The sequence below is a fragment of the Canis lupus genome, chromosome X (genome assembly GCF_011100685.1).
Source record: "Canis lupus familiaris isolate Mischka breed German Shepherd chromosome X, alternate assembly UU_Cfam_GSD_1.0, whole genome shotgun sequence".
Taxonomy (NCBI): domain Eukaryota; kingdom Metazoa; phylum Chordata; class Mammalia; order Carnivora; family Canidae; genus Canis; species Canis lupus.
Window position 1 is genome coordinate 98,152,863 of NC_049260.1, and position 27,407 is coordinate 98,180,269.

Genomic DNA, 27,407 nt, shown 5'->3' on the forward strand with positions numbered 1-27,407 from the left:
TTCCTCTAATCTTCCTCCTATTTTTAAACAAAAATGGATTATAATATGCGTCTGGTTTGCAATTTGCTTATTTCATCTAACATTATCAAGGCTACTTCTCCATGTCAGTACATAAAGAATGAACTCCAGAATTTTAGCAATTGTATAGCATTCCACTATTTGGAGAAAAGTCCAACAGATAAGCACATTCATGGACAACCTACCAACTCTACCTGACACTTCAAAAATCATTCCTGCTATTGATGTATGTCAAAATATAGCATGGAATCTTTGTGAGAGATTCTCTGTGAAGACTGGCTTCCATAAAAATGGCAGCATTCTCATAGTTGTGTCTTAGGCTTGTGGTAACCTTGCTCAGCTTTATTTATTTGTCAAAGTGATCCTATTTCCTGTTTTCCAGAACATCGTCAAAATATCTGATCTGATAATGGCACTCTTTTTTACAGCCCTAACATGGAGTTATTCAACTTAAATAATCTTACTGTCACTTCTATAAGTTCCTTACAAGGAGGGGTCTGTCATTTTGAACCACAGGCTCCACTGAATTGTTAAACTGATTAGTTTTACATATGGTCAAATTACCTTTGATTTGGACTATTGCAGTTACCTACTAAGTGATGCCCCTCCTTCTCTGTCTTTTCCTACTACAGTTTATAATATATTATATCTACATAGCATCCAGGTTTATTTCTAAAACATAAATCTCCTGTTAAAAACCCTCCCTGGATTTTCATATCATTCAAAGTAAAGTCCAAGATTCTTATAAGTACTTACAGATCTCTGCGTGATATCATCCTCTATTACCTCTCTGGCTTTACCCCTTTCTCAATGCACTTTGCTCCAAAAACACTAGTCGTCTTTCTACTATTCTAATACACATACCAGCATGGTCCCACCTCAAATCTCTGTACTTGATATTCCCTCCACCTGCACACCCTCTTCACTGACACATCTGTATGGCTCACTTTGTCACTTCCTTTAAATCTCAGCCCAAACCTTAACTTATTGACCAGGCTCCCACAAACTTTATTTAAAATTTCATCTCACTCAGAATTCCTAACCCCTATTCTCTTTTGGAATAGAATAGAAAGGACAGAAATAAACCCACACATATATGGCCAATTAATTTACAATAAATGAGCCAAGAATGTACAATGGGGAAAGGACAGTCTCATCAATAAATGGTGTAGGAAAAACTGGACAGCCACCTGCAAAATATTGACACTATCTTACACCATACACAGAAATCTATTCAAAATGGATTAAAGAGTCTACATCAAACTAAAATGATTCTGCATTACAAAGTGAAACCATCAACAAAATGAAAAGCCAGCCTATGGAATGAGAGAAATATTTGCAAATCATATATATGATAAGGGTTTAATATCTAAAATATATAAATAACTCATACAACTCAATAGCAAAAATCCAATTGAAAAATAGGCAGAGGATCTGAACATAGTTTTCCCAAATAAGACCTACAGATGGCCAACAGACACATGAAAAGCTGCTCAACATCACTAATAATCAGGTACATAAATGCAATCAGAAGCACAATGAGATGTCACTTTACACCAGTTAGAATAGCTATTATCAAAAAGACAAAAAATAACAAGTGTTGGCAAGAATGTGGAGAAAAGTGAACCCTTGTGTACGGTTGGTGGGAATGTAAATTGGTGCAGACACTGTGAAGAACAGCATGGAAAACATGCTATACACACACACACACACACACACACACACACTTGAATACCATTCAGCCATAAAAAGAAGATCTCACCATTTACAACATGGATAGACCTTAAGGCCATTATGCTAAGTGAAGTAAATCAGAGAAAGACAAATACAAAATGGCAACACTTATATGTGGAATCTAAAAAAAAAAAAATGTACAAAGAACAGACTGGTGGTTGCCAGAGATAGGGGTGGAGAGGTAGGTTAAATAGGTGAAGGGAGTCGAAAGGTACAAACTTCCAGTTATAAAACAAATAAGTCTTGGGGATGTAATGTACAGCATGATGAATATAGTTTATAGTATTTTATTGCATTTCTGAAAGTTGCTAAGAGGGTTAATTTTAAAAGTTCTCATAAGAGAAAAATTTTAACTGTGAACTGACGGGTGTAAAACAGACTTGGTAATCATTTCACAGTACATACAAATATTGAAGCATGTTGTAAACATATAGTGTCAATTATATCTCAATAAATTAAGAAAGAAGAAATAATATTTTTATTTTATTATTTTATTTAATTTTTTATCTCAATAAAAATATTAAAATAAATTGCGTCTCTCCCAGAATTCCTATCCTCTAATCTCTGATTTATTTATTAGGATTGGTAACCATCTGACATTCCATACATTTACTAGTTTGTGTGTTCATTGTCTTTCTTTCTCAATGGACTGCGAAACTTATAAGGGCATGGCTTGCTTATCTTGTTCACCTTAGTATCTCTAGCACCTGGAAAATGCCAGGTATGTGATAAGCATTTAAGTAATATTTGCTGAGTAAGTAAAAATAGAAAAGTATTGAAGTTCCATATGTTAATTTCAAAACTGAATATCTTACAGCATTATTTCATTGTTCCTAACAAATTTTTTGGTTGGCTCATTTGGATGATTTTTTCCAGTCATATCATCTGCAAATAATTATAACTGCTTTCTCTAATATTTATATCTTTTATTTTTCTATATTTTCTAATTTCTGTATCCAGAATTTTTTAATAATATTAAATACTGATGGTGATTTTTAGAATCCTTGTTTCATTCCTTACTTACGTGTGTTATTTTTTAAAAGGAAATGGCAGATTAAAAAAATAACATTCACAATTTTTTAGGATTAATGATCTGTTCTGGTTTCATATTTCTTCTTGGAAAAAGTTTAGTCATTTATGTCTTCTGATAGTTTTTTTTTTCACTCAGGTTTTACATTTACCTACCTAATAAATAAACAAATCTGTACCTGTGATTATTTCTTCTTTCTTTCTTTTAATTTTTTGTATTTGTGCTCTTGTGCTTGTGATACTGAGGAAAGGCACATCTTCCATTAGACACTTCCCTTGTCCTTTTGCAGCCTGGGAAAATTGGCAGAGACCTGAACCTGTGGCATTAAGGTGGGAACTTAAAACAAGAGCTAGTTGCAGCTGGTGGTGAGGTGATACTCTACCTCTGTGAGGCTGCCAGGGCTTCAGGATGGCTGCCAGAGATGCTGGTACCAGCAAGCCATTGGGAATGCTAGAGACGTCTCAGACCAGCAGGCTAAGTGGTCCAGAAATCACTATGAAGTTATGCTTCATGACTAAGGTCTGACTTTTCATTCTTGAAGAAGGTACCAGCAGTTGATTAATGAAATAGCTTAATGGGCTGATGTGAGGTCCTAGGTAAATATTTACGAAGATAGCTGGGAGAAAAACTGCCCTTTATGACTGGGGTTAAGGCTAAAAAATTATTATAATTTCAGTATTGAGGAAATATTTTGCTGTCTCAGGCTGATGAGGCAATGGCATTTGAGTAAAATAAGCCTCTTCAATTTTATATTCTCCCCACATCTATTTTTTTTTCTTCATTGGTTTTTAGGATCCTTGATAAGCTTGCTTGCTTCCAAAAAGGAGAGTTTCCCAACATTTCATATCACTCACCTTCCCAGCAGTGAGAAATCTCATTCTGGGATCTACAGCCAATTTTTCACTAGGTATATTCTTCTGATGTCAAATAGGCACTTCAAATTCAACATGTCCCAAATTGAGTTGATCACCCTCCATATATATCCTTTGTGCCTATATTCTGTGTATTCACTTGTTGACATTATACATTTACATTCAAGCCAGAGCCTTAGAGTCCACCTAAATTCTTTGGCTTTCTTCATCCTCCACATGAAATAACAAACATTGTTCATTTTATTTTCCCCATTTTTCTAATGACTTCCTCCCTCTTCACACTTATCTCAAATATCCTAATTCAGGCTCTCATTATTTCCTTTTTGGACTTTCTTTAGTGGCATTGGATACAAGTGAAATGAGGGTGGAATATGCCAGATAATCCTACTAGGTCCAGATAAGAATCTGAGGAATGTAGTACTTTGTAATCCATCTCCAAATAAATTAGCCTGAACTGTAGGTGTTCTCTGCCTTTGGTTTGACAGTATTTTTATTGTTTGCCCTCATTTCCCCATATTCTCCATCTTTGTTTCAGAACCTACTTGGTATTCTCACCACAAATCAAACCCAGCCATAGTGGCTTAGAAAGGACCAAAATCAAGCAGAAATCTGATAGTCAAAGAGCTGAGAGTTCGATGACACATCGTTGGCAAGCGGTGAAGCAGGCGTACATACATCACTTATGGGAGGTTAAATTGGTAGGACCTCTTTGGAGGGTAATTTGGCAATGGCTATTACATATAAAATTGATCCAGCAATTCCATTTCTAGGAATTTATCCTGCAGATACACTAACACATGTGCCCAAAAATGTATGCACCTAAGTAATCACTGCAGAATAGTTTATAGGAACAGAAAAAAGAATCAATATATATGCTCATTAAAGGTGTAATGAATAAAGTATGTTCCAACCATTCAGGGAAATACCGTAAAAATAAAATTAATTAGGTAAATACGTATAAGAAGTTATCTCTGAGATTTTGCGACAAAAATGGTACAGATATGTGCAGCACATGCTGTCATTTATATAAAAATTGCATACACAGGTACATGTATGCTTATAAATGTATCAACCATCTCTAAATGGATACAGACACAAAATGTACTGCTCATGATCTATGGGCAAGAGATCAGGGATCTTAGGATATGAGACTTACTTTTCACTGTACACTTTCTATACAGTAGATCTTTTTTTATCATGTGTATGTATTACTTAATTTAAATAAAACAAAGTAAAAATAAAGACCAAGTGTTGATAGATGTAGTTTAAAATATTAGGAATATGTGCACATGTAAAATGGTATACATATGTGCCTCTTCCTGACAAGGGAATTTATACATACACCAACATACAATATATGTGAGTAGGTAGCTATAACCAACATGAACTTTTTTCTTAAATACAACTGTTTGTTAAATCATCTTAAAAACACAAGATTCCTAACTGTCCCAACCTATAGCAAGTATATGTTGATAAGGTATTGAAGATGTTATTTAATCTTTTCACCCATGATAGCATAGATTTGCTTTTCAAAAAAAATGTACAAAGTTAATGTGTGCACTGCTGATGTTTCAGCTTCAGTTTCTCTCTTGGAAGATTTTGACTTTGATAAATATATTCCTAGAAGGAAAATTAAGAAAAAATAAAGTGTATATTTAAGCATTCAGAAACTTTAGCCTAACAATTGCTAAAATGCTAAACATGTTTTATTTTTTTCTGCAATACATCACATACTCAAATCCAGATAAAAGAATCATCTATGTACACAATAACAAATTGTCAACAACTCTACGTTGAGCACAACAGCTGGTCTTTCTCTGTAAATGGCTGCCTGGATAGTGTTACCTAAACTTTAAAGAATGTTTACCCCAAAAAGTACTTCCCTGATTGTCCTGCCACTTACAGGCCACTTTTGCTTGGCTATTTATGAAATCTGTAGTATAAATGCTACCCAGGAAATCAGGCCATAATATAGCAGCTTTAAAAAAATAAGGCTGAGGGCCTGGGGGTACTATGCTAAATTTTACTGAATAATCAAAATTATGATTAATAGGATGAACACCACTGTGAGATTTTTTGACTAAGAAAACATATTTTTTAAATATTTTATGTACAAAAATACACAAACAACAAATGCCTGGGTTCCAAAATCCAAATGAAACAGGCGCCAAATGGTGGCAATCTAGATCTTGAAATGCATTTTCTGGAGCAGGGATAAAAACCTGCCCCGTTACATATACCAGGGTTAGTTACTCCAACCATCCCAAAAGATACTTTATAGCACACATTTTCCCAAAATACCATACATCTAAAATGTGTAGAAGACCTGATCATACTTTCGAAACACTGGTAAAATAGAAGTACTGAATTATAGTGGGTACCATGTCTACAGCAGCCAAAAGAAAAAGTATACGTCAATCACTCAAAGAACACAATTAAGGATTAGACAAAATTCTTTGTAAGAGAAGGCAAAAAAGACAGTTGTGTTGAGGGAGGTTCAGAAAAATCTTAAAGCCAAGTTTTGATTGCCCAAAGATCACCTTTGCTTTCTCTCTGTGCATAATACACTAAGCACCGGTAAGCTGGGCACTTTCGACCTGGAAGACAAACAGCACATTGAGTTAAGAAGCACAAACACAGCGTGAGGAAGGAAAGTGAGAGGGGACCGGGAGGTAAATCTGGGCACCGTGAGAACGCACGCAGCAGCCACCCTTAGCTCCAGAGGCCTGCGTAGTTCCCATGGAGGCCTGAAGGGAGAGGTCCTCCAGCCACGAAGAGCTTCATCTCAGGCCAGTTGTAGCAGTGGGTGTAGAGCGCGTTGGGGAACTCGCCCATCCCACCGAAGTAGTTCACCCACAGGTCGTCGTGGTTGAGCCAGCCTCTGCCACAGGTGAGCTTGAGCTTCCTCCCTGAGGGCCCGGGAGAGGAGTCGGGGCTGGCTGAGGCCCTCTCCTCCAGGAACCTCTGGGCGCGGATGTCGTAGAAGAGCAGGGAGCCATGGCCCGTGCCCACGGTTATGATGTGCTGGTAGAAGCTCAGGGAGCGTACGCCCGTGCCACCCTCCCTGGAGCACAGGGGCCGGATGTTTTGGTGGCCCTGGCGCGGGTCCAGGAAGGAGACGTGGGACTGGGAGCCCACGGCGTACAGGGACAGCTCGTCGCAGAAGGTCAGGCACACGTTCTCCCGGCAGTAGGGCAGCCTGATGGACAGCAGCCTGGACAGAGCGCTCCGGGCTTTCCACAGGTGGAAGTAGCCGTCCAGGGACACGGCTCCCAGCTCCTGGTTCTTGCCGCTGAAGGCCAGGGCCCGCACCTTGCGGTTGCTGGGGCTGGTGCTGGACCTGGGGATGGTCTCCATGTCCCTCGGCCGGATGTGGGCGTACACGGGGAGCCCGGCGTCGTTGTGCCAGGCGATGCTGCCGTTGAACATGTCGGGGTCCACCCGCCACAGCGCCACTGTGCCGTCGCGGGAGCCGCTCACGGCCACCGTGTCGCTCATCCAGGCGATGCTGAAGATCCAGTCCTTGTGGCCGTGGCGGTCGCCCAGGCACACGGGGTCCAGGGTGGGCAGGTGGTAGACCGCCAGGCTGTTGGGGTTCTCGCCCCCGGTGGCCAGAAGCGTCTTGGAGGGGTTCAGCTCGATGGCGTGGATGCCGCAGGTCGGCTGGGCCTGGGCCAACCAGGGCCCCCGGTCGCGCATCAGGGGGATGCGCGTGATCTGGCCCGAGTGCACGTCCACCACGAACAGAGTGTTGCACTTGGTCCCGCACACCACCTGCCTGGCGTTCAACCACTGCGACGCGAACACCTTGTTGAGCGTGCCCAGCGCCAGCTCGCGCTCCCTCAACAGCTCAGGCAGCTTCTGCACCGCGTAGCCGCGCAGCTCGCCCTCGGAGCCCCGGAGCCCGGCGCCGCCCCGCGCGCCCACCTCGCGGCCCTTCAGGTACTGCACCAGCGACCGCCGCGTCGCCCGCCGCCTCTGCTTCTTGCGCAGCAGCGGCCCCTCGGAGGCCGCCGCCGCCGCCGCCGCCGAGCCCTGAGACGACGAGCTCGCGGCGCCCGCCTCGATCGCCGGCGCTTTCCGCTTCCTGCTACCTGTTTGCTGCAGGGCCATGGTGGGCGGCGGGCGGGTGGCGGCGGGCGCGGCGGCGGCGCGGCGGCGGCGGCGGCGGCGCGCGGCACCCGTGTTGGCCGTGGCGGCGGCAGGGACCGCGGCGCCTCCGCGGCAGCCCGGAGGTCGGGCTCTCAGGGGCCAGGAGGCTAGAGCGACCGCAGGGCGCGGAGCCTCCCGAGTGCGGGACGCGGCAGCGGCGGGGAGGGCGGCGAGGGCGGCGAGGGCGGCGGGCCGGGCATGGAACGCCGGCCGGAGGGAGCTGGGCGCGAGCCGACCGCGGGCGGAGCGCGAGTGGAGTCCCGCGGCAAGGGCGGCCGCGGCCGGTCGGCGGGGACAGGCGACGGCGGGAAGTGCGGCCGGCGAGTCTGAGTGGGACGAGGACGACGCGGGGGGGACCCAGTGTGAGGGGGCGGAGGCAGCGGGAGGAGCCGGCAGGGAGCAAGCGGGGGGCGCCGGGTAGCACACGCCAGCCTGGGAGGGGTCGGATGGGGGCAGGAAGTGGGGGATAGAGCCCGCGGTGGGGAGACTCACCCAGGGCCAGCGCTCCGCGATCCCAGAGCCGTCTCCGGAGGACACATCCTAGTGCGCCTGCCCAGGCCCTCTTGCTCTCCTGTTCCAGGCGTTTCACCACCCTCAGGATAGCAACCAACTAGCCTTCTTAAAATCCTCACTTAAATAAAACCTGAAAGCTAAAGTGAAGTATGACGCTAGAAGGAGCTTGAACAATTATGTGTTGAAGAAACAAATAGTGTAATCCTGGGAGACTCTGCTGCAACTAGTGTTCAGTAACCCTGAACTTCACAGGCAATGGGGATGTTTAGCAGAGGCGGGGCGACCCTCCCCTTAGGTCTGTCCTTGCAGCATACTGTCTCAGCCCCTCCACTGGGAATGTGTTATCAATTTTCAACCATTGTTTTCTTAATTCTCAAATTGAGGTCCCTGAGTTTCCACACTAGAATCACTGAGGGGTGTGTTCCCAATGTAGTTGCCTAGGCCCCACTTCCTCTGGAAGTGAAGTCCGGACCCTGTGATCCAGTGCAGCTTGAGGAACCCAGAGGACTGCATTGAGGGTGGGGGTGGAGGCTGGAGGTAAGACAAGGGTGTTCCTCCATGATGTTGAGTTCTCGTGAGCCTAATAGAAGAACCGTGAAGTGGATGTGAAGAGGTACAGGAGAGGGATACTTCTTTTCTTGCTCAAGGGAGAAAAGGTTCAGTCCCCACTCGCAGTCCCAGGAGGAATCCCAGGTGCCTGGGTGTAGCCTTATCTTGTATGGGAGGGCCCCTGGGGCTTTGAGGTGGGGTTGGGGGCAGGGGGATGCAGGGATTTCCATAGGAAAAGGTGGTGATGAACTGTCCAGAAGGACGTAACCCCATAGGCACAATGGGAAGTGTGGGTGTTCACACTATGGGTTTAGCAGTCTCAGAATTTGGATGCTTCATATCTGACTTTACAGCTTCAGAGTGACCAATTCGGTCGGCAAGCCTGTATTTAGACATATGAAACTGCACAGTGACTTGGGTGGCTGGTAGCTGACACCAGCTCTGCAAACATCCCAGACTTCCTCTCCAAAACTTTGTTGAGTGGGTGCATGTGGAGAGGTGAATTACCTTTTCTGACCAATCACGGAGGACCATGGGAGTTACTTTGTTGTTGCTTTTCTCTACCCTTCTCCCTGCCCTTTCTGCACCCTCACCTCAAATGCACAAACTCCAAGTACAAAAACCAAAGGCCCTTTGCCCCACTCCCATCCCGTGGTATACCCCAGTACCCACTCCTCCCCCATATTCTTCCCTATGTTTAATGCTGTATCGGTAGGATGAAGGTTATTGGAGAGGGAGTGACCTGACAATAAAAAAAAAATGTTTACAACTTCATAATTAGAACTGACATTACTAGAGAATAAATAACTACAAATTCCTTTAACTTAATCTTCCATAATGTTTTTTTTAATTCCACCTCAGGAAAATGGATATTATATAGTAAGACTTCATGACATACCCTTTACTGTTGTTGTATAACGAAATAGGCTGAACATTTTGGGAGAGCAATAGATCAGATAGGTATAGATTGCTAGATCTATCTATATTTCAATTGTAAAAATAAATAATTCTTACAATAATTATTGCTTATTGATAGCCTGTTTGTGTCATTGGCTGGAGGACTGTGCTAAACACTTCAAATGCACATTCAGCTTCAGAATAACTTTATGAGGCAGGTTCGATTTTTATAGCCCTATTTTAAGATGAGGGAACTGAGGCCTAGAAAGACTAATGACTGCTCCATGGACACACAACTAGTAAATGGTAAAATCATGTTGTTAAATCTGTCTGACTCCAAAGCTTTGAAAACTAATAGCTGCCCTATATTATTCAATAAATATGATTTTTCTATTTCTGTCTCTTTAAAAACCATATAAACTATCCCTATGATGGAAATTTTACAGATGTTGCATCCTGTGCACTTTTGAAACATAGCCAGAATTCCTAAAATAAATGAATAAATACTGAATGCAACTTATGTACAACACTCCAAATCAAATATAAAGGCAAAAATATATTCTATGAGATATATTTTCTTTTTTATAAATTATTTTTAATTAATATGAAATATAATAATATGTACCTACATTTTGGTGAAAATAAAACCCATATAAATAGTCCTGATATTATGCCTCTCTACTTTTTTGATAACATAATTTTGCAATATTTATGTATAATGTGTAGTCACAGATTACTATTTTGCATTGATAGGTGTGATAATTTCATCTAAAATACAGTACATGCAACACATTTCATATACGTCTACACTTTAACATTTCTCTGAGTTTTTTATTTAAAGATGTAAGATTTATAGACCAGAGTCAAGTGATACTGAGAAATTTAGAGTGTTGTATATCAGATTGCAAATTTGAACCTTTACTTGCATCTGATTGCTTCCATTTTTAGGAAAACACAGTGTCTGCTAAAACCTAAAGTTATACACAGTATATTTGTAGTTAAATGTAGATGAAATGACATGATAACAAAATTTCAGGTGTCTGCATGGCGTTTTGAGTGTCAGGATCCCTATTAGGTATTTTTGTTAGTTTTGAGGGCCACTGTGTATGAGTGTAAATATCTTGTCTATCATTACAAATTTATTTCTCTATTCACTCCTGCTTTTTTGCAACTGACATACCCCTGGATAAATTTTTATTACCCTTACCTATCTCCCCTGAACCATATTTCCCTCCATTGGATGGGGGCTTATATGAGTGGTTTCAGGCCACTGTCTCATCCTGTTCTGTAGTTACTTCATATGTTTAAATGTTGTTTTCTTAATCCAATTGTAAAGTCCTCAAGAGATTACATAACATTTCTGATTTCATTCACATCACCACATAGTTCTAGATATGCACTAAATGGTTTCTAAAACTTGTGATTGTCTTGTTAATAAACTAATAGAATATGAGAGAGAAAGCAAAATGAAATATCAAAAAGTAGAAGTAAGATCTTTTGAAATCAAATTACTTGAGTGGTGAAAGTGAAGGATTTGAACTGATTTGAAATAATGCCGCATAACTTGTTTGAAGTTATTCTCTAGATAGTATAGAAAGCTTCAAACAGATTATATGACATCATTCTATCTATCTATCTATCTATCTATCTATCTATCTATCTATCATCTATCTATCAATCTATCTATCTATCTATCTATCATCATCATCTATATGTTTCTTTCCAGCTTATTGGACAATTTATCAACTGTGTCTGTCCAGCTTTCTAATCTGTGAATGAAGGAAAGGATCTATTTAGACAGTAGACAAGTTAGATTACTGATTTAAAATTAGTTAAGGCAGAAGATTTATTTCTCTTCTACACAAAAATAGATCTTATGAATATGGACTTCATAGATTGGAGCAAATTCTCAGGTACAAAGGCATCTGTCTTCAGAAATGGTGTTCTATAATCATTTGTGATACATCATGTAATGATATAAAGTAAGGTTCTCCTTAACAATATTGATGACATCTTGTTTACATTTGAAGGTATAGCCTTTGCATTATCTTTATCAATAAATATAAAATGCTAAAAATGAAATATAGTGAGGTTTATTTTAAAACAATATATGCTAATGATACTCTGTTATTTGTAATACACATAAGGCAAACAATTCTTGGACTATTACATTGGATAAATTTTCACCTAATCTCTAATTGTAATAGAGTCTTACCATTTCAAGCTGTGACCTTGTAGAGTCTCCTAAGATAAGCACCTGTGAATCTAGTTTATAGTCAGATGGGAGGCTTCCTCCAAACCTCATGATGCAGAAACTGGTAGAGATGACTCAGCAGGCTATGTTTCCTCTACAAAGGCACTACTAAAGGCATATGGTGTCAGACGGGGGAACAAAGGAAAGATTTATCACATTATTTCATTTACTAGAAACAGAATCATAGAGAAGGTAATTTTGACTCCATGACTTCTTCTTTGCCCTAGCTCTTTCCAACTTATATAAGAGGAAGGAATGTGTCAGAGGCCAAGTCGGGGCTTTGTTTAATACAAGAGTAGATTCAGTGCTATTAAATGTTTTATGGAGGCGCAACAGTGTAGTCGTCAAAGGAGTGGACTTCAGAGCCACATATTATGGCTTGAATTCTGGTTTTGTGGTTTGCTGGCCTTGGAACTGAGTCAGTTGGTATACTCCCTTTGCATTCAGTCCCTTCTCTATAAACATGTGGTGATAATAGCACCTGTGCCCTGGGGTTGTTTTGATGATTAAATGAGTATATATACATATACTATATACTTAAATGAGTATGTATATGTACTGTACACTAAGAACATATAAACTCTAATGGCTTTCCCTCCTTTCCAGTATTTAGTTTTACAAAGACAACTTGGTTATGGTAATGAGGGTTTTTGAGCACCTGCTGCAGTACAATGCACACTTACCATTACTGAAGCCTACTATATGCAAAGATAAAATGTTTATAGAGCTAGCTTATTGTCTACTCACATATAGGTCATCTATCTCTATTATTTTTCCAATCTATAGATAAAAATTTATATGCAAAAATGTATTGTGGGAACAACTTTATAGTGTGCTAGTGGATTATCAAGGGATAGTTTGGGCCAGATTGGGGTTCCTGATGCTAATAGATACCAATATAAATATGGACTCCTGTACAAAGATCTTCATTTACATTTAGGGCTCTTCCCACTTGCTGATAGTAGTGAAATTGGACAGAAGTGAGTGAAAAAAAGTATATGAATTATGCCCTAATGTCAGATAAGGTACATAAAGGAAGGCAAGAATGAGATTATGCTTATGAAGTGCATTGATAAACAATTCTATCCCATGTTCTGTCATGTCTCAACTGGTTATAGATACCAAGTTATTATTTTTCCTAACTTAGTTGCCAACTTACTCCTAGCTTCAGCTCCACTACATGTACCAATTTCTTCTAATTCTTTATCTTTATCCTGAACTGACATGTCCAACTTCCTACTTGACATTTTGAATACCAAAACAAAACTTCACATTCAGCATGTGTAAACTCAAGATCTTGATTTTTACTTATCTGAACTTTTATTACCTATCCTTTTAAAAATACATTGCTTCCTGTCTTAATGAATAGTACCACCATACATCCAGTTGTGCAAACTAGAGTCCTAAGAATTATTCTTGACACACAATGCTTCCTTATATTCAGGCCCAGTACCCTTCTTGTAACTTTTTCAAATCCACTCAATTCTTACTCTCTCTGTTGCTACCACCTATTTCTAAGGCACTATTTTGCATTGACTAGCCAACTCCAATAGCTTCCTAATTTTCCTACAACCATTTTTGCTCTCCTCCATTCAGTTTTTGACACTGCAGCTAGAGTGATGTTTCTAAATGCAAACATGGCCATGTCACTGTACTGATTTAAGCAAACCAATGCTATTGTCTTAGGATAAAGACCCAAATCCTTAACGAAGACTATAAGGCTCAGCATAATCTGACCTATGTTCTCTAGCCATATTTCTACCTTCTTCTCATTACTTTTCTGCACCAGACAAACTGGCCATTTTAAATTTCATCAATGATATTACATAACTTCTGTGGCTGGAATGCTTCTACCTGTGGCTCTCCTTACCTTTTACACTCCTCAAGAACCCTACCTTGCTCTAACTCCTTTCCTTCAGATTTTAGTTAAGGTATCACTAGCTTAGGGAAACCCTTTTGACTCCTCAGACTAGGTCAGGTCTATCCTACATAGAGATCTCCTTAACTTTACTTTAATGGAATTTACCACAGGTGAAACGGCATGGTTATTTCTGTGACTCTTTAATATCCTTATCTACCGAAAGATTGAACAAAAACTCTATGACAGCAGAAGTATCCACTCTGCTCACTACTGTATCTTCACTGTCTAGCATGTCATAGAAATAATATTTGCTGAATAATGCTGACTGAAATTATAAAGACCCTGAATCTTGTTTGACTGGTAAATCAGAATCTAACCTAACCTCTCATGCTATTTGATCAACCCTCTCTAATTTAACACAGTTTAGAGGGAAGAACACTTCCTACATTCAAGTCATATCTCAAATGTTACCTTCACTATGATAACCTCTCTGACTTTGGCAGATAGGTTTATGGGCTTTTGTACAACAGTCCATACTTCCCTTATAACATTTAACATTCTTCATTGAAGGAATTGACTTGTCTAATTCTAAAGTAAGTGTAGGCCCCTTTAAAGTAGAAATATTTTGTTAAAAGATGTGGTATATATATATATATATATATATATATATATATATATATATAATGGAATATTACTCAGCCATTAGAAAGGACGAATACCCACCATTTGATTTGATGTGGATGGAACTGGAGGGCATTATGCTGAGTGAAGTAAGTCGATTGGAGAAGGACAATCATCGTATGGTTTCATTCATACAGGGAATATAAGAAATAGTGAAAGGGATTATAAGGGAAAGGAGGAGAAATGAGTGGAAAAAATCAGAGAGGGTGACAAAACAGGAGAGACTCCTAACTCTGGGAAATGAACAAAGAGTAGTGGAAGGGGAGGTGGGTGGCAGGTGGAGTAACTGGGTGATGGGCACTGAGGAGGGCACTTGATGGGATGAGCATTGAGTGTTATACTATATGTTGGCAAATCAAACTTCAATAAAAAAAGAAGAAGAATAAAAATAAAAATAAAAAACATATTTGGATCCCCAGAACCTAGCACAGTACCTGGCATATAGATGGCCCATACACATTTGCTGAATGAATGCACAAATGAATTCATCTTTTATCCAAACTCTTGCTCATAAAATATGGTAGCATTCTTAAGCTTGATTCATGTACTTTCAGTTTTATTTTTGAATTACCTTAGGCCACCAGAGGACTGGATCATGGGATCATATTAGCTTAGTAGTTGCTGAATCAGTTTCACTCACTTGCACTTTAATGTTATACTTTAGGCAGTTATCAAAGATCATTAAAAATAGCCAAATGGCTATATAGATATCCCTTCTGCATTTATTGTAAATCTGTTATGAAGGGCACCGTTTATCATATTGCTCAATGTCTCGTTTATACAATGTCACACAGAAAATTAATTTTATAATTTAATGCCAAAAACTTTTTATCTCTGAAAAATTATTATGTTTTCTCCTTTCAGACCATGAGAAATATGTAAGCGTGCAGACTATGAAGTCAGAGAGTCCTTGATCTGAATCTTGGCTCCACTAAGGAGTTTAGTTTTGTAACACTGCGCAAGACAGTTTTTCCAACCTTAATAACTTAGTCAGTAAAATGAAGATAATACCTATTCTCCACAGTTGGAATGAAGACAGGTATCATGTCAAAGCACCTAGCAAAGTTTCTGGCACATAATATGTGTTCAGTATATGATAACAATAATTTACTTTTTTTTTCCTTGTTGGCTACTAGGAAACACAATGACAAATGTGATATTTAATCATAGCAACATAACAACTTTTCCACCTTTTCTCTTTCTTGATCCTGATTTTGATTTTCTTGAATTTTATTTTTTATTCTAATTCCAGTATAGTTAACATACAGTGTTATATTAGCTTCAAGTGTACACTATAGCAGTTTAACAATTCTATACATTTTTCAGTACTCATCATAATACGTGTACTCTTTAATCCCCATCACCTATTTCCCCCAACCCCCACACCCACCTTCCCTCTGGAAACCATCAGTTTGTTCTCTGTATTTAAGAGTCTACTTTTTGGTTTGTCTCTTTTTCCCCTTGCTCATTTGTTTGATTTCTTAAATTCCACAAAGGAGTAAAATCATATGGTATTTATCTTTCTCTGACTTATTTCACTTAACATTTACTCTCTAGCTCCATCCATGCTGTTGCAAATGACAAGATTTCATTGTGTTTTGTGAGTGAATAATATTCCATTGTATACATTGTATACATTTTCTTTATCCATTCAGATATCAATGTTGAATTTTATTCTTAGAAGCTACCTTAGTTAATTATGGAAAAAAGCATATAAAATATATAAATGGATCATAACCTGTGAACTCTGAGCAACAGAAACATTAGTTAGAAACTGTAAAGTTATAATTGTCATAGACTGATGTAGAGTAGGAAATGTTGAATTTAAGGGACAGGGAAGAAAATTCCAATATTTCTACTAGTTTCCCCTACTTTAGATACCACAATATCTTAAATGCTACCATTAGGGTTCCCTTTCCAGCAGGACTTGAAAAGTACATATATGAATACACATGAAGGTATTACTGACTTGTTATCATCAATATTAATAGGATCAAAGAAGGATTGCCTAGAAGAAAAGGACATGAAGAAAAAGAGCAATTGAAGTTAAACTATTTTAAGATGAAAAAAATCAGAAAATGAGGGAAGATCACACAATATTGACTTTGCCTATATCCTAATTTACTTTAGGTTGACCTTTAATACTATTCTTCAAGAAATAGCTTAAAACAATGACTTTTCAGTATGTCATCTAACTAAAGAGACATATTATAGGACATGCATTTGATTTTATCGCAGGTATCTTTGTGGAAAAAAATGGGTTTTGAGAACTAGGCAAGATGATATGGCAATAAAGTAGCTTGAAATGTGAAAGATTAATGATTAATGGTTGCATTTAATCTATAATGATTTATTACATGGATGTGATATGCTAAGAAAGCATTAGATATTGGGATATACAAATATTAATGAAACATAAAGTCTTTCCCTTCAAAGAATTTCCATTCTAGTATAATAAAGAGATTTAATGGAAGGGCTAGTAAAGGAGGCCAAATTTATTTACCAAACACTTATATGGAAAACTACTATGTATCCGGAACTTCGCAAGGACCTGTGGGTACATAATATATATATTAAGCTAAAATTTGTTATTCACATGTATTTGCATATACTTAAATATATATACATTTCATATTTAATTGTAATAGCCTCTGGTTTTTGATAATCTATGATCCACCATGGTTTTACGTATATTGTCTCTGTTCTTTACAGCAAATCTGCACAATAAAGGGCATTCTTTCAACTTTACAAATGAAGACACCGAGGTTTAGTGAACTGAAATAACTAATGAGTAGTAGAGATAAGATTCCAACCCAGGCCCATGCCCTTTCCCCCATTGCACTGTATCTACTACAATATTCTTTTCTCGGCCTTTGTTAGTACAAAAAAAAAAAGGATAAGTGGGGCACAAGGATGGGACCAGGTAAGACAGTATGCTCCAGTCCCAGTTTCTGGCCACTGAATGATTTGGAGAGCTACCCAAATCTGAGTGGTCCTCGGATCTTCCTATTTTGCCTTGTCAGCATTTTGCTAGGTATGGTAGGTAATCTCTAAGGTGGTTCCCAATGATTCCTGCCTTCTAGTTTCCATACCCTTAAGTAAGCTCCTCCTCTTGCACTGAACTGCCCTAGTGACTTGATTGTAACCAGTAGAATACAGAAAAGATGATGGGATATTACTTCCCTGGGTAATATACAAAAGATTGTGACATTCCTCTTTATCCCTTTACCCTCCCTCTCTTTCTTATTCTTTCACTGGCTAGCTCTGAGAGAATGCCAGCTACCATATTATGAATTTGCCTTATAAAGAGACCCAGTTGGTAAGGAGTTGATGTCAGCCTGCCTACAGCCACATGAGTGAACTTGGAAGTGGATTTCCCCTCCCCTGCCCCCAGGTGAGTTATGAGATGAGGCCACAGCACTGGTTAATACCTTGATTACAGCCTGATGAAAGACCCTGAGCTGTGGAAACCCAGATAAGCTATGCCCACATTTTCCTAATCTACAAAAACTGTGAGATAATAAATTTTTGTTGTTTTAAGTTACTATCTTTTGGGATTATTTGTTCTACAACAATAAATAATGTATACACTAGGGAACTAATGTTTCCCAGATTTTTGAGTAGTTGATTCATCCAGAATGATGGCTGGGTACTGACTCAACACAGTACATGACTTGAATTCTTGAAACATTAAAATATTTACCAGACATTTACCAAGCACCAGACCCATAGTATATCATCTTAATTCTTTAAAACAACTCTATAGAAATACTATATTCAACCTCATCTGGCTAATGATGTAACTAAAACATAGAGTTTTCCAAGTTTGCATAGGTAGTAACGTAGCAAAGCTTTGTACCAAATACTGTGACTCTGGAGTAAGCATTCTTAGACAGTTAGCCATATTATTATTGTGCTACATATTCTAAGTAGCAACTTAGAATATGTGCTACATATTCTACATACACTTAGAATATGTAGCTCAACTGTGCTACATATTCTAAGTGTCTTTCTTAAGAGGTTTGCTAGGTGCTTCTCTCTCTCCCAGTTTTTTTTTATAAGGAAATTTAAAGAATAATGATCAAATTTATAGGTAAAATTGAACTGGAAAGCAGAGTGAATATTATACCTAAGAGAAAATATATAATAATATATAATATAATATAATACATATATAATATGATGTATGATGTATACTATAATAAATTGGGGCAATTTTCCACACCTAGCATGGTTATATTTAATAAGAATATGTACCATATTTGCATATTTAAAATATTTACATATAAAATGGAAGCCATGTGGCTTCACGCTTAGAAACTTTGGGATTTTATTTAATAGTAAGCTCAAAAAGTGAATAAGAAAAGTCCTCTGACTTTAAGCTGTAATAATAGAAGTGCAGTACATAGAATGAAGCAAGAAATAATTTTACTCTTTATAAGTAGGTTAGATTATATGTGAAGGGCTACATTCAAAATTGGCTACCTTATTTTATTTATTTAAAAATTTTTTAATTGGAGTTCAATTTGCCAACATATAGCATAACACCAAGTGCCCCCCTCAGTGCCCATCACCCAGTCACCCCAACCCCCTGCCCATCTCCCTTTCCACTACCCCTTGTTCAATTCCTAGAGTTAGGTGTCCCTCATGTTTTGTCACCCTCACTGATATTTTCACTCATTTTCTCTCCTTTCCCCTTTATTCCCTTTCACTAATTTTTATATTCCCCAAATGGATGAGAACATATAATGTTTGTCCTTCTCCGATTGACTTATTTCACTTAGTATAATACCCTCCTGTTCCATCCACGTAGAAGCAAATGGAGGTTCCTCAAAGAGTTAAAAATAGATCTGACCTACGGCCCAGCAAGTGCACTGCTGGGGATTTACCCCAAAGATACAGATGGCTACATTATTTTAAATAGTTTCAGAAGAGTGCATTAATCAGGACATTGTTGGGGGGTGCTGCTGCCCCCCAGGGGACACTTGGAGAACTTGAGGGTGTGTTTTTTTTTGTCTTAAAGTTTAGTAGTACATTGCACACTGTAAACATTTCATTTTATTATAAATTTATTTTACTACATTTCTCGTTTATATTAAGGTTCAAGAAATATATAGTTTTTGATAGATTATGTGTATATGTAGGCTATATTATCTATGAATTTAAATTCAATAAAGGGGATGTTGCAAAATATGATCATTAAATCTGATGAATTTAATTAAAACAGATTGCTTGTCCTCCAGAATAGATATTATAATTGTTTAATGTTTTTCTAATAACTAAAATGAGACAGAGTAAACTCCAAAGAGCAGATTTCAATGATATATAAGGGAAAGTTCTTGAACAAGACATTCTATGATAGAATAGGTACCTTCACACAGTTGAGTTGCAAGTCACCAAATGTAGTCAAGTACTATCTGCTTGAGCAACTAGTACATGTGAGGTATTTGTTGAAAATGTATTGAGTAAATAAATCATTTTCATATAAGAGATTCAAGCATTAGATAGGTCATTTGAGTTAGGTAAACTCTAAAGTTATTTCCTACTCTGAAAGTCTGTAATTAAGACTCTAAGAGAAAAATAGAAGTATGTTATATATTGCTGAAAACCATGTATTTAAGAATGTGGAGGCCACATATATGACAATAAAAAGAAAAATGAAGGCATATTGGATCTATATATGGAAAAGTTTGGAGCGCCCGGGTGGCTCAGTCAGTTAAGTATCTGCCTTCAGCTCAGGTCATGATCCCAGTACCCTGGGATCCAGCCCCACATCATCATCATCAGCAGCAGCAGCAGCAGCAGCATCAGGCTTCCTGCTCAGTGGGGAGTCTGCTTCTCCCTCTCCTGCTCCTCATGCTTGTGCTCTCTCTCTGTCAAAAATAAATAAATTAAATCTTTAAAAAGAGAGTATTGTTCAACTACCTATAGTGCAAAATAGATGATGACTATCAATCTGTGCAAAATTGCCAAAGTCTGTTCTAATAAAGCATAGATTATTTGCTCAATTTTGGAAAATTGCTTTACGTAGACAGGTTATGTAAAACAAGGAAGTACTTTTGTTCTCCTGCTAAATTAAATGATGGAAGAAGGCAGACATAGCAAGTGTTCTCATTTACTGGGTGGATGGTCTGGTGGCAATAAGTTAAAAATTCAGAAATGAGATTTAACTCATTTAACTCTCCTTACCAATAAATATTAATACTCTCCTTATCAATAGACACTCATTAAGAATTTATTAAATATGTAATGATATGTTAATTCTGTAGAGCGTTTGTAAGAAACAATGGTCAATGCCTTCAAAAAGCTTCTACTTTGGTTAGGAAGACAGGATGAAAATAATACAACACTTAAAATAATTTTTTAAATTCTCAACTATAATATTAAGTGCCAAAATAAGGAGCCACAAAAGAGTTATAAAATGTCTTATAGGAGAGTAGAGAAGAAACTTACTCCCTACAGGCAGTGGTATGGAGAGAATTCATGGAGATGTGACCCCTTGAAACTTGAAGATAATTTGAACGATATGTGTAGCACCATGTAGAAAATAGCCTAATGGAAAGAGAGTAATTGTGTTCTAGAAAAATGGGAAATTGGGACGCCTGGGTGGCTCAGCGGTTGAGCGCTTGCCTTTGGCTCAGGGTGTGATATCAGGGATCTGGGTTTGAGTCCCACATCAGGCTCCTTACAGGAAGCCTGCTTCTCCCTCTGCCTAGGTCTCTGTCTCTCTCTGTGTCTCAAATAAATAAATAAATAAATAAAATCTTTTTAAAGGAGATTTAAAAATGGGAAATATACTTTAACTAAGCTAAGGATCAACAAATTGATAGCAGGCTTAGGAAGTCATTAAAACTGTTACCAGCAAATAGGGAAATAACAGGTTTTTGAGACGATGAATGATACAATCGATGTATCATTTGAAGGAAATTAGTTGCCATGGTTTTCTGGGTGGGCTTAATTAGGGGGCAAACAGACTGTAGAGACAAGTAGGCTAATAATAATCCTGCACAGGGGAATAGAGTTTTAGAAAGACATACTTTCTCTGGGAATAAAATTTGGGGAACAAATGTGTCCAAATAATACTAACAAAACTTGCATATTGTGTATTGCCTGGACACAAAGAAGAATTAGTCAAGTGAGTAGAAAATTCTGAGCTTAAGAATTGAAAGAGAAAAGAAAATTTAAAAAGACAAGAAGATTGAGGGGAGTGATTTTTTAAAATTGTTTCAATATTGACTAAATAAATTTGAGAGGGCTCAGTAAAAAACACCCTTGTGACTTGCAAAATTCCTTTGAGATATATCTATTTTTTGATTCTTTATAATAGCAAGTACAAAACCTTAGTATTCTTTTGCTTCTTATACTGGAAGATATAACAGATACAGTAGACTTTCAAATTTGTTAGTTAATAATCCTAAAAATCATGTTAATAATTCCAAACGGAGTATAGTGTTGTGTATTAGGGAAAGTAGGAAGCTACTGGAGCACCATCATTTTTCTCATTCTTTAGAAACTTAGTAAAGGATAAAAAAATATAGAGGGATAAAATATTGAGCATTGAAAGAGGTAGAGGTTTGAAGGGCTGGTTGTAATTTCATCTCATCCAAATGTTCTCATTAACCATTTCTTTATATTGGCAAGAAAAAATTCTGGTTTGCTTAAAAGAACTGCCTTCAACATCATTGTTTTTTGAAAGCAGATATCCTTAGTTTGGGCAGTACCCAAGTGATCACAGTAATATAGGAAGTTGATGTGATTTGGGAAAGCATTCTACATGCATGTGGGAAACTTAAAAGTAAATAGCATATTTTTTCATATCCAAATGTCCTAAGAAATTACTAACAGGTCTACAAAACATGAAGAAGGTAAGAAAAAAAATCAAGAATTTTGAATTTCTAGAACTTGGGTCCTGTCCATATTATGTCAAAACATCTGGCTTAAAATTACAAGAAAATTGCATTCAATCCAGTTTGATATTATATTTGACTGGAGATCACACATAGTAGGCATTAAATAAATGTGAATAATGATAGTAATGATTTAATACAATTTTAACCTTTTCAACATGTTGAGTTGGTAAGTAGCTAAAGTCTTACTCTGTTATAAAAAACACTAGGCAACTAGACCAATAACTCTAGCTGATTATACTGATCACTTCAAAACTCTTTGTTGTGTGCCATTTAACCAACATCTCCCCATTTCTCCCACCTCCTTGCCTCTGGTAAACACTGTTCTACTTTCTGCTACTGTGTATTGAACTTCTTATATTTCACATATGTAAGATTATGTGATCTTTTTCTTTTTGTGTCTGGCTTATTTCACTTAATGTAATGTCCTCCAAGTTCATCCATGATGTCCCAAATGACAGAATTGCCTTCTTTTTTAAGGCTGAATAATATTTCAATATATGTACATGTCTCCCAATTTCTTCATTCCTCCATTGATGGACACTTAGGTTGTTTTCATTTGTTGGTTATTGTACCTAAGGCTACAGTGAATATAGTTGTGATTATTTCACTGTGTATATGCATAACAAATCATCAGATTGTACATCTAAAATATACTTTTATTTAAAAAGAAAAGAAATTAAAAATAAAAAAACCTGGAACACTCTGCTTCCCTTTGGACTGTGTATAGAGTCCTAGTTCACACAAAGGGAATTAAACTAGAACTTTCAAGATTTTAAAATTTGGCTCAATCTCCTTTCTCTTTGTACAAATTATGTCCAAGAGTAGAAAGAATGAAAACAAGGTAATAGATGGTAAGGTAATAGATGGAAACATCACTGGTAACAATAGACATCTAAAATTCTTTAGGCTTTGAAGTGAAGGAGAGATTAATTTACATCTGGAGAACCTTATGCACTTAATGAGCTATTTTTGTTCTCTTGAATGCTATCTCTCTCTTCTGTTCCTGCTGAGTTCCAAAGACAAATCAAAATAAATTTACAGTAATAAAATTAAGGGCTTAAACATGCTGTTCTTGTATATATTCATAAAGTTTTTCCCCCACCTACTGCTACTTGCCATGGAGTTTCAAATACTCTTTATTTCCTTGGTAGGAAAGCTATTTTATCACAAAAGTGCAAAATGTCATTTGGAAAGCTTAATAACTTTTTTAAAATTACATTGTAGACCATAAAGAATGCAACAATTTGTTGTTAGAGAAATGTTACTGAATGCATTGAGTTAACATATGCAAACGGCAACAATTCTTTCTTTTTTAACTTTCCAGGCAAAGACATTTTTGCAAGTATTAGATGAAATCATGTTCTGAAATTTAAATCATATGCTTTCTTTGGCATGAGAAAGACTACTGACCTTCTTTAAGTACATAAAGCGGGGTGTCTCATGTTGTTTGAAGATATTTTGAGTTTACTTGTCAATGTGAGCCCTATGTGAACAAGGAGCCTTGCTTCAGCCTGTTTTGAAAGAGGAGGGAGTGCCAGATCCCAATTCTCCAGTGGAGAGCTGGCAAGTTGCCCTACTCAATATTCATCCACTGAACAGAAAAATATTGATGTTCACAGAAGAAAAGAATTAAATATGCATCTTTAAAGTGTAAATAAAATGTGCCACTTTATAAGCATTTGAGGATTAGGAGGCATCAGACATTCCAACTTTTATTGACACATTGACACAAGCAAAGGTAAAAAAAAAGAATGTCATAAGGTTTACTTACTGAGTCTTGAAATTCTCATGCTAATAAAAGTATTATTACTAGAAGCATATAAATGTAAAAATTATCTAATTTTACAATCTCTGCCAACAAAACAGATCTACACAGAGAAGGGGAAACAGAAGACATTCTGTTTTTAGCCTTGTGCTTTTATTATGGATTAATAACCCTCTATGAGCTATTGACTCATTGATTTACAAAACTCAGGACATGAAGGTAGGCAATTTCACAGAGTACGTTGTTTCCTTGAACAGATAAGCAGATATTATTGGGACAAGTTAAGATTGCCACACACATATATTATTGTAAGACTCAATTCCTTGAGTCATTTCCTGCAATATGTAAATTGGTCCAAGATGTCACATTGAAGTTCAGCTATCCCCAAACCCTCTGACCTTGGCAATTAACAGTCTTGACAACACTAAATCACTAAGCAAAACTGGGGCAGATTGTGACTCTCAACATACATTCGTTAGGCAGCATAAATGAGTGAAAATAATGTTGCTTTCTGTTTGGGAGCATTGAAAGTGCTGCTGTTAACAAATATTTTTAAGTTGACATGGAACTTTAAAAAATGAAAAACTAAAATGATTTAAAAGTTCCAGAAAGTAAGTCCCCTCAATTTCATGAGAGATCGAAGTACTGAAGTAGATATATACTTCATTTTCTTTGTATACATCTTTCCATTAGATAATAAATATTTCTGAATATTTAATAATAATAAATATTGCTGAATAAATAAGTGAATGAGTTTCCTATTAGCTTCTTAAGGAAAAGAGCCATAATTTAAACATCTCTGTATCCTCAGAGCCCAGCAGAGTATATGACACAAACCCTCAGCAAAGGTTTATTCCACATTTACTCTAAAATATAGAAGAAAGGTAAAAATACATCTCAAGCTTATCATCAAGTTTCTCCCTATAAACCTCAAACTCTGCAAGATACTCTTATCAGATACCTCTTATCTTGAATTCTTAAGTATCTGACAAATCCCATTTACAGTTACCTATATATTTAACAAAAATATTTATATGTGAACATACAAATAATGCCTATCTGAGGAAGCGCATAACATCAAAATAATTTTTCAGCTTTATTGAGGTATAATTGACAAATAAAATTGTAATATATTTGAAGTGTACAGTGTGTATACATTGAGAAAAGATTCCCACCATTGAGACAATAACTCTTCTTGATTGTTTATATGATTAGAAAAGAGCAAAGCCTTGAGGGACAGACAGATATTTGTTTGAATTCTGGCTCCACCAAATTACAAACTGTGCGATCTGAGGTAAGTTATTAAACCTTTCAGAGTCTGTTTCCTCATATATAAAATATGGTCAATAATATTCCTCTCAGTTAACTAAATAACAGATATAAAAGTTCATTAGGGTATAACTAACTGGATAGAACAAATAGATACAATAGAGTTTTTCAAAATCCATGACTTCAAAATACTTTAGTTTTGGGTAGCCCCAGTGGCACAGCGGTTTGGCACCGCCTGCAACCTGGGGTGTGATCCTGTAGACCCAGGATCAAGTCCCACGTCGGGCTCCCTGCGTGGAGCCTGCTTCTCCCTCTGCCTGTGTCTCTGCCTCTCTCTCTCTGTGCCTATGAATAAATAAAATCTTTAAAAAAATGCTTTAGTTTCATGAATATTGCTAAGGTGCATTTAATTAAAATACAGTTAGTTGATAAATGATATTTGAATTCTGACAAGAATGCTCAGACATTTATCTAGATACAAATTATAAGTTCTGGGTTTGTACTGTGCTTTAGTATTAATATTGCTGTGTTTGGAGGCAAAAACACAGCAATATAAAAATTAAAATCCTGACTCGTTTGCTTCCTAGCTCTGACTTTGGAAAAGTAATTTAATCTCTTTAAGTTTTACATTTCACACCTCTAAAATGAGGATTAATATACATGCTTTATTTGCTTCTAAGGTTGTTCTGAGAAACAAATGAGGTAATGGGCATGAAAATACTTTGTAAAGTGTCAAGCACCATGAATCTGCTAAGTATTTATTATCATTGCTTTCCCTGTGTTAGATCTGGCTTGGTAGTTATGTTCATTCATTTGTTAGAACCTGTTATTTACTGGTTAAAAGAATCGATGGAGAATAATGACATAAATCGCTTAAGAAACACATCTCATATCATCTAAATAATAGATTTTTATTTCAGCTTCTAAGATAGATACGATTCATGTTCTTGAAAAAATAAATTACTTTTTCATTTTCTGGTTCTCAACATGAAAGCAAGAACAATTAGTGCAGAGTAATATGAGGATCACAAAGGTAATAACACATAGTGAGACACTGGATTAAGAGGAACGCTGTAATTGCAAATGTATCAGGGTGTTTCCTATTGTCAGTAAGAATTTTTCATTATCCAATCTGTTTCTTTGGCTAAGAAAGGCACTGAGTCAGATTTTCCCTTGCAGTTAAACTACTATGTTAACATTTTGCTAAATGGAACTGTAGTAGTTCCAAAATGCAATATAAGTAGCTCACTCTCAAGGAGTAGTTTTTCCATTGTAAAAATCTGGCTTATTCATTCATGGTAAGAACATCCCAAGAATGAACCCTTAAAATTTACCATAGGATATTTCTCTAAATGTATAACCATTTACACTTAGAATTGACATTAAGAATTGTCATATATAATGTCTTTAAACTTTAGTGATAAGTTAAAAATGAAAGATCTAATTTTAAAAAGCTCACAGAGAGCACCAGTTCATACAAAAATCTGAAATGGTGTTTTATTGCCAAGTGATTTTTCTGATGGCAGCTAGATAAAAGGGTGGGTGGGAGGAGGCACCCATGAAGGGGTGGAACAGTGTTGGTAATAGAGACATTTAATCAAGAAACTATTGCAACTAATAATGAAAAATAAATCTTTAACTGTTATAATCAGACTCTATATGTAGATCTGGGATTTGTATGAGTGACAGAAAGATTGAAATTACTAGAATCTTTCAGCCATGAAGGAGTTGTGCACTGTAAACACTCAAATCAGGATCTTTCATCCATGACAGAATGGCTTGTTACTTCACACAAAGGACAATAAACTGGCTCATAAGCAAAGTGAGTAATTTTTTAAAGCACTCTACTGCATGTATAGCAATCCTTGTAACATATCTGTCAAGTACATCATTTGTAAATAC

The 27,407-nt window shown here is 37.4% G+C and overlaps 1 protein-coding gene across 1 annotated transcript; it reads right to left on the minus strand.

The window, feature by feature from the left end:
- Positions 1-1,811: 1,811 nt before the first annotated feature.
- Positions 1,812-7,767, minus strand: LOC492114 (DDB1- and CUL4-associated factor 12-like protein 2). Its single transcript, XM_038586599.1, has one exon. The coding sequence runs from the start codon at positions 7,765-7,767 to the stop codon at positions 6,367-6,369; it is 1,401 nt and encodes a 466-aa protein (XP_038442527.1). The 3' UTR covers positions 1,812-6,366.
- Positions 7,768-27,407: the final 19,640 nt, after the last annotated feature.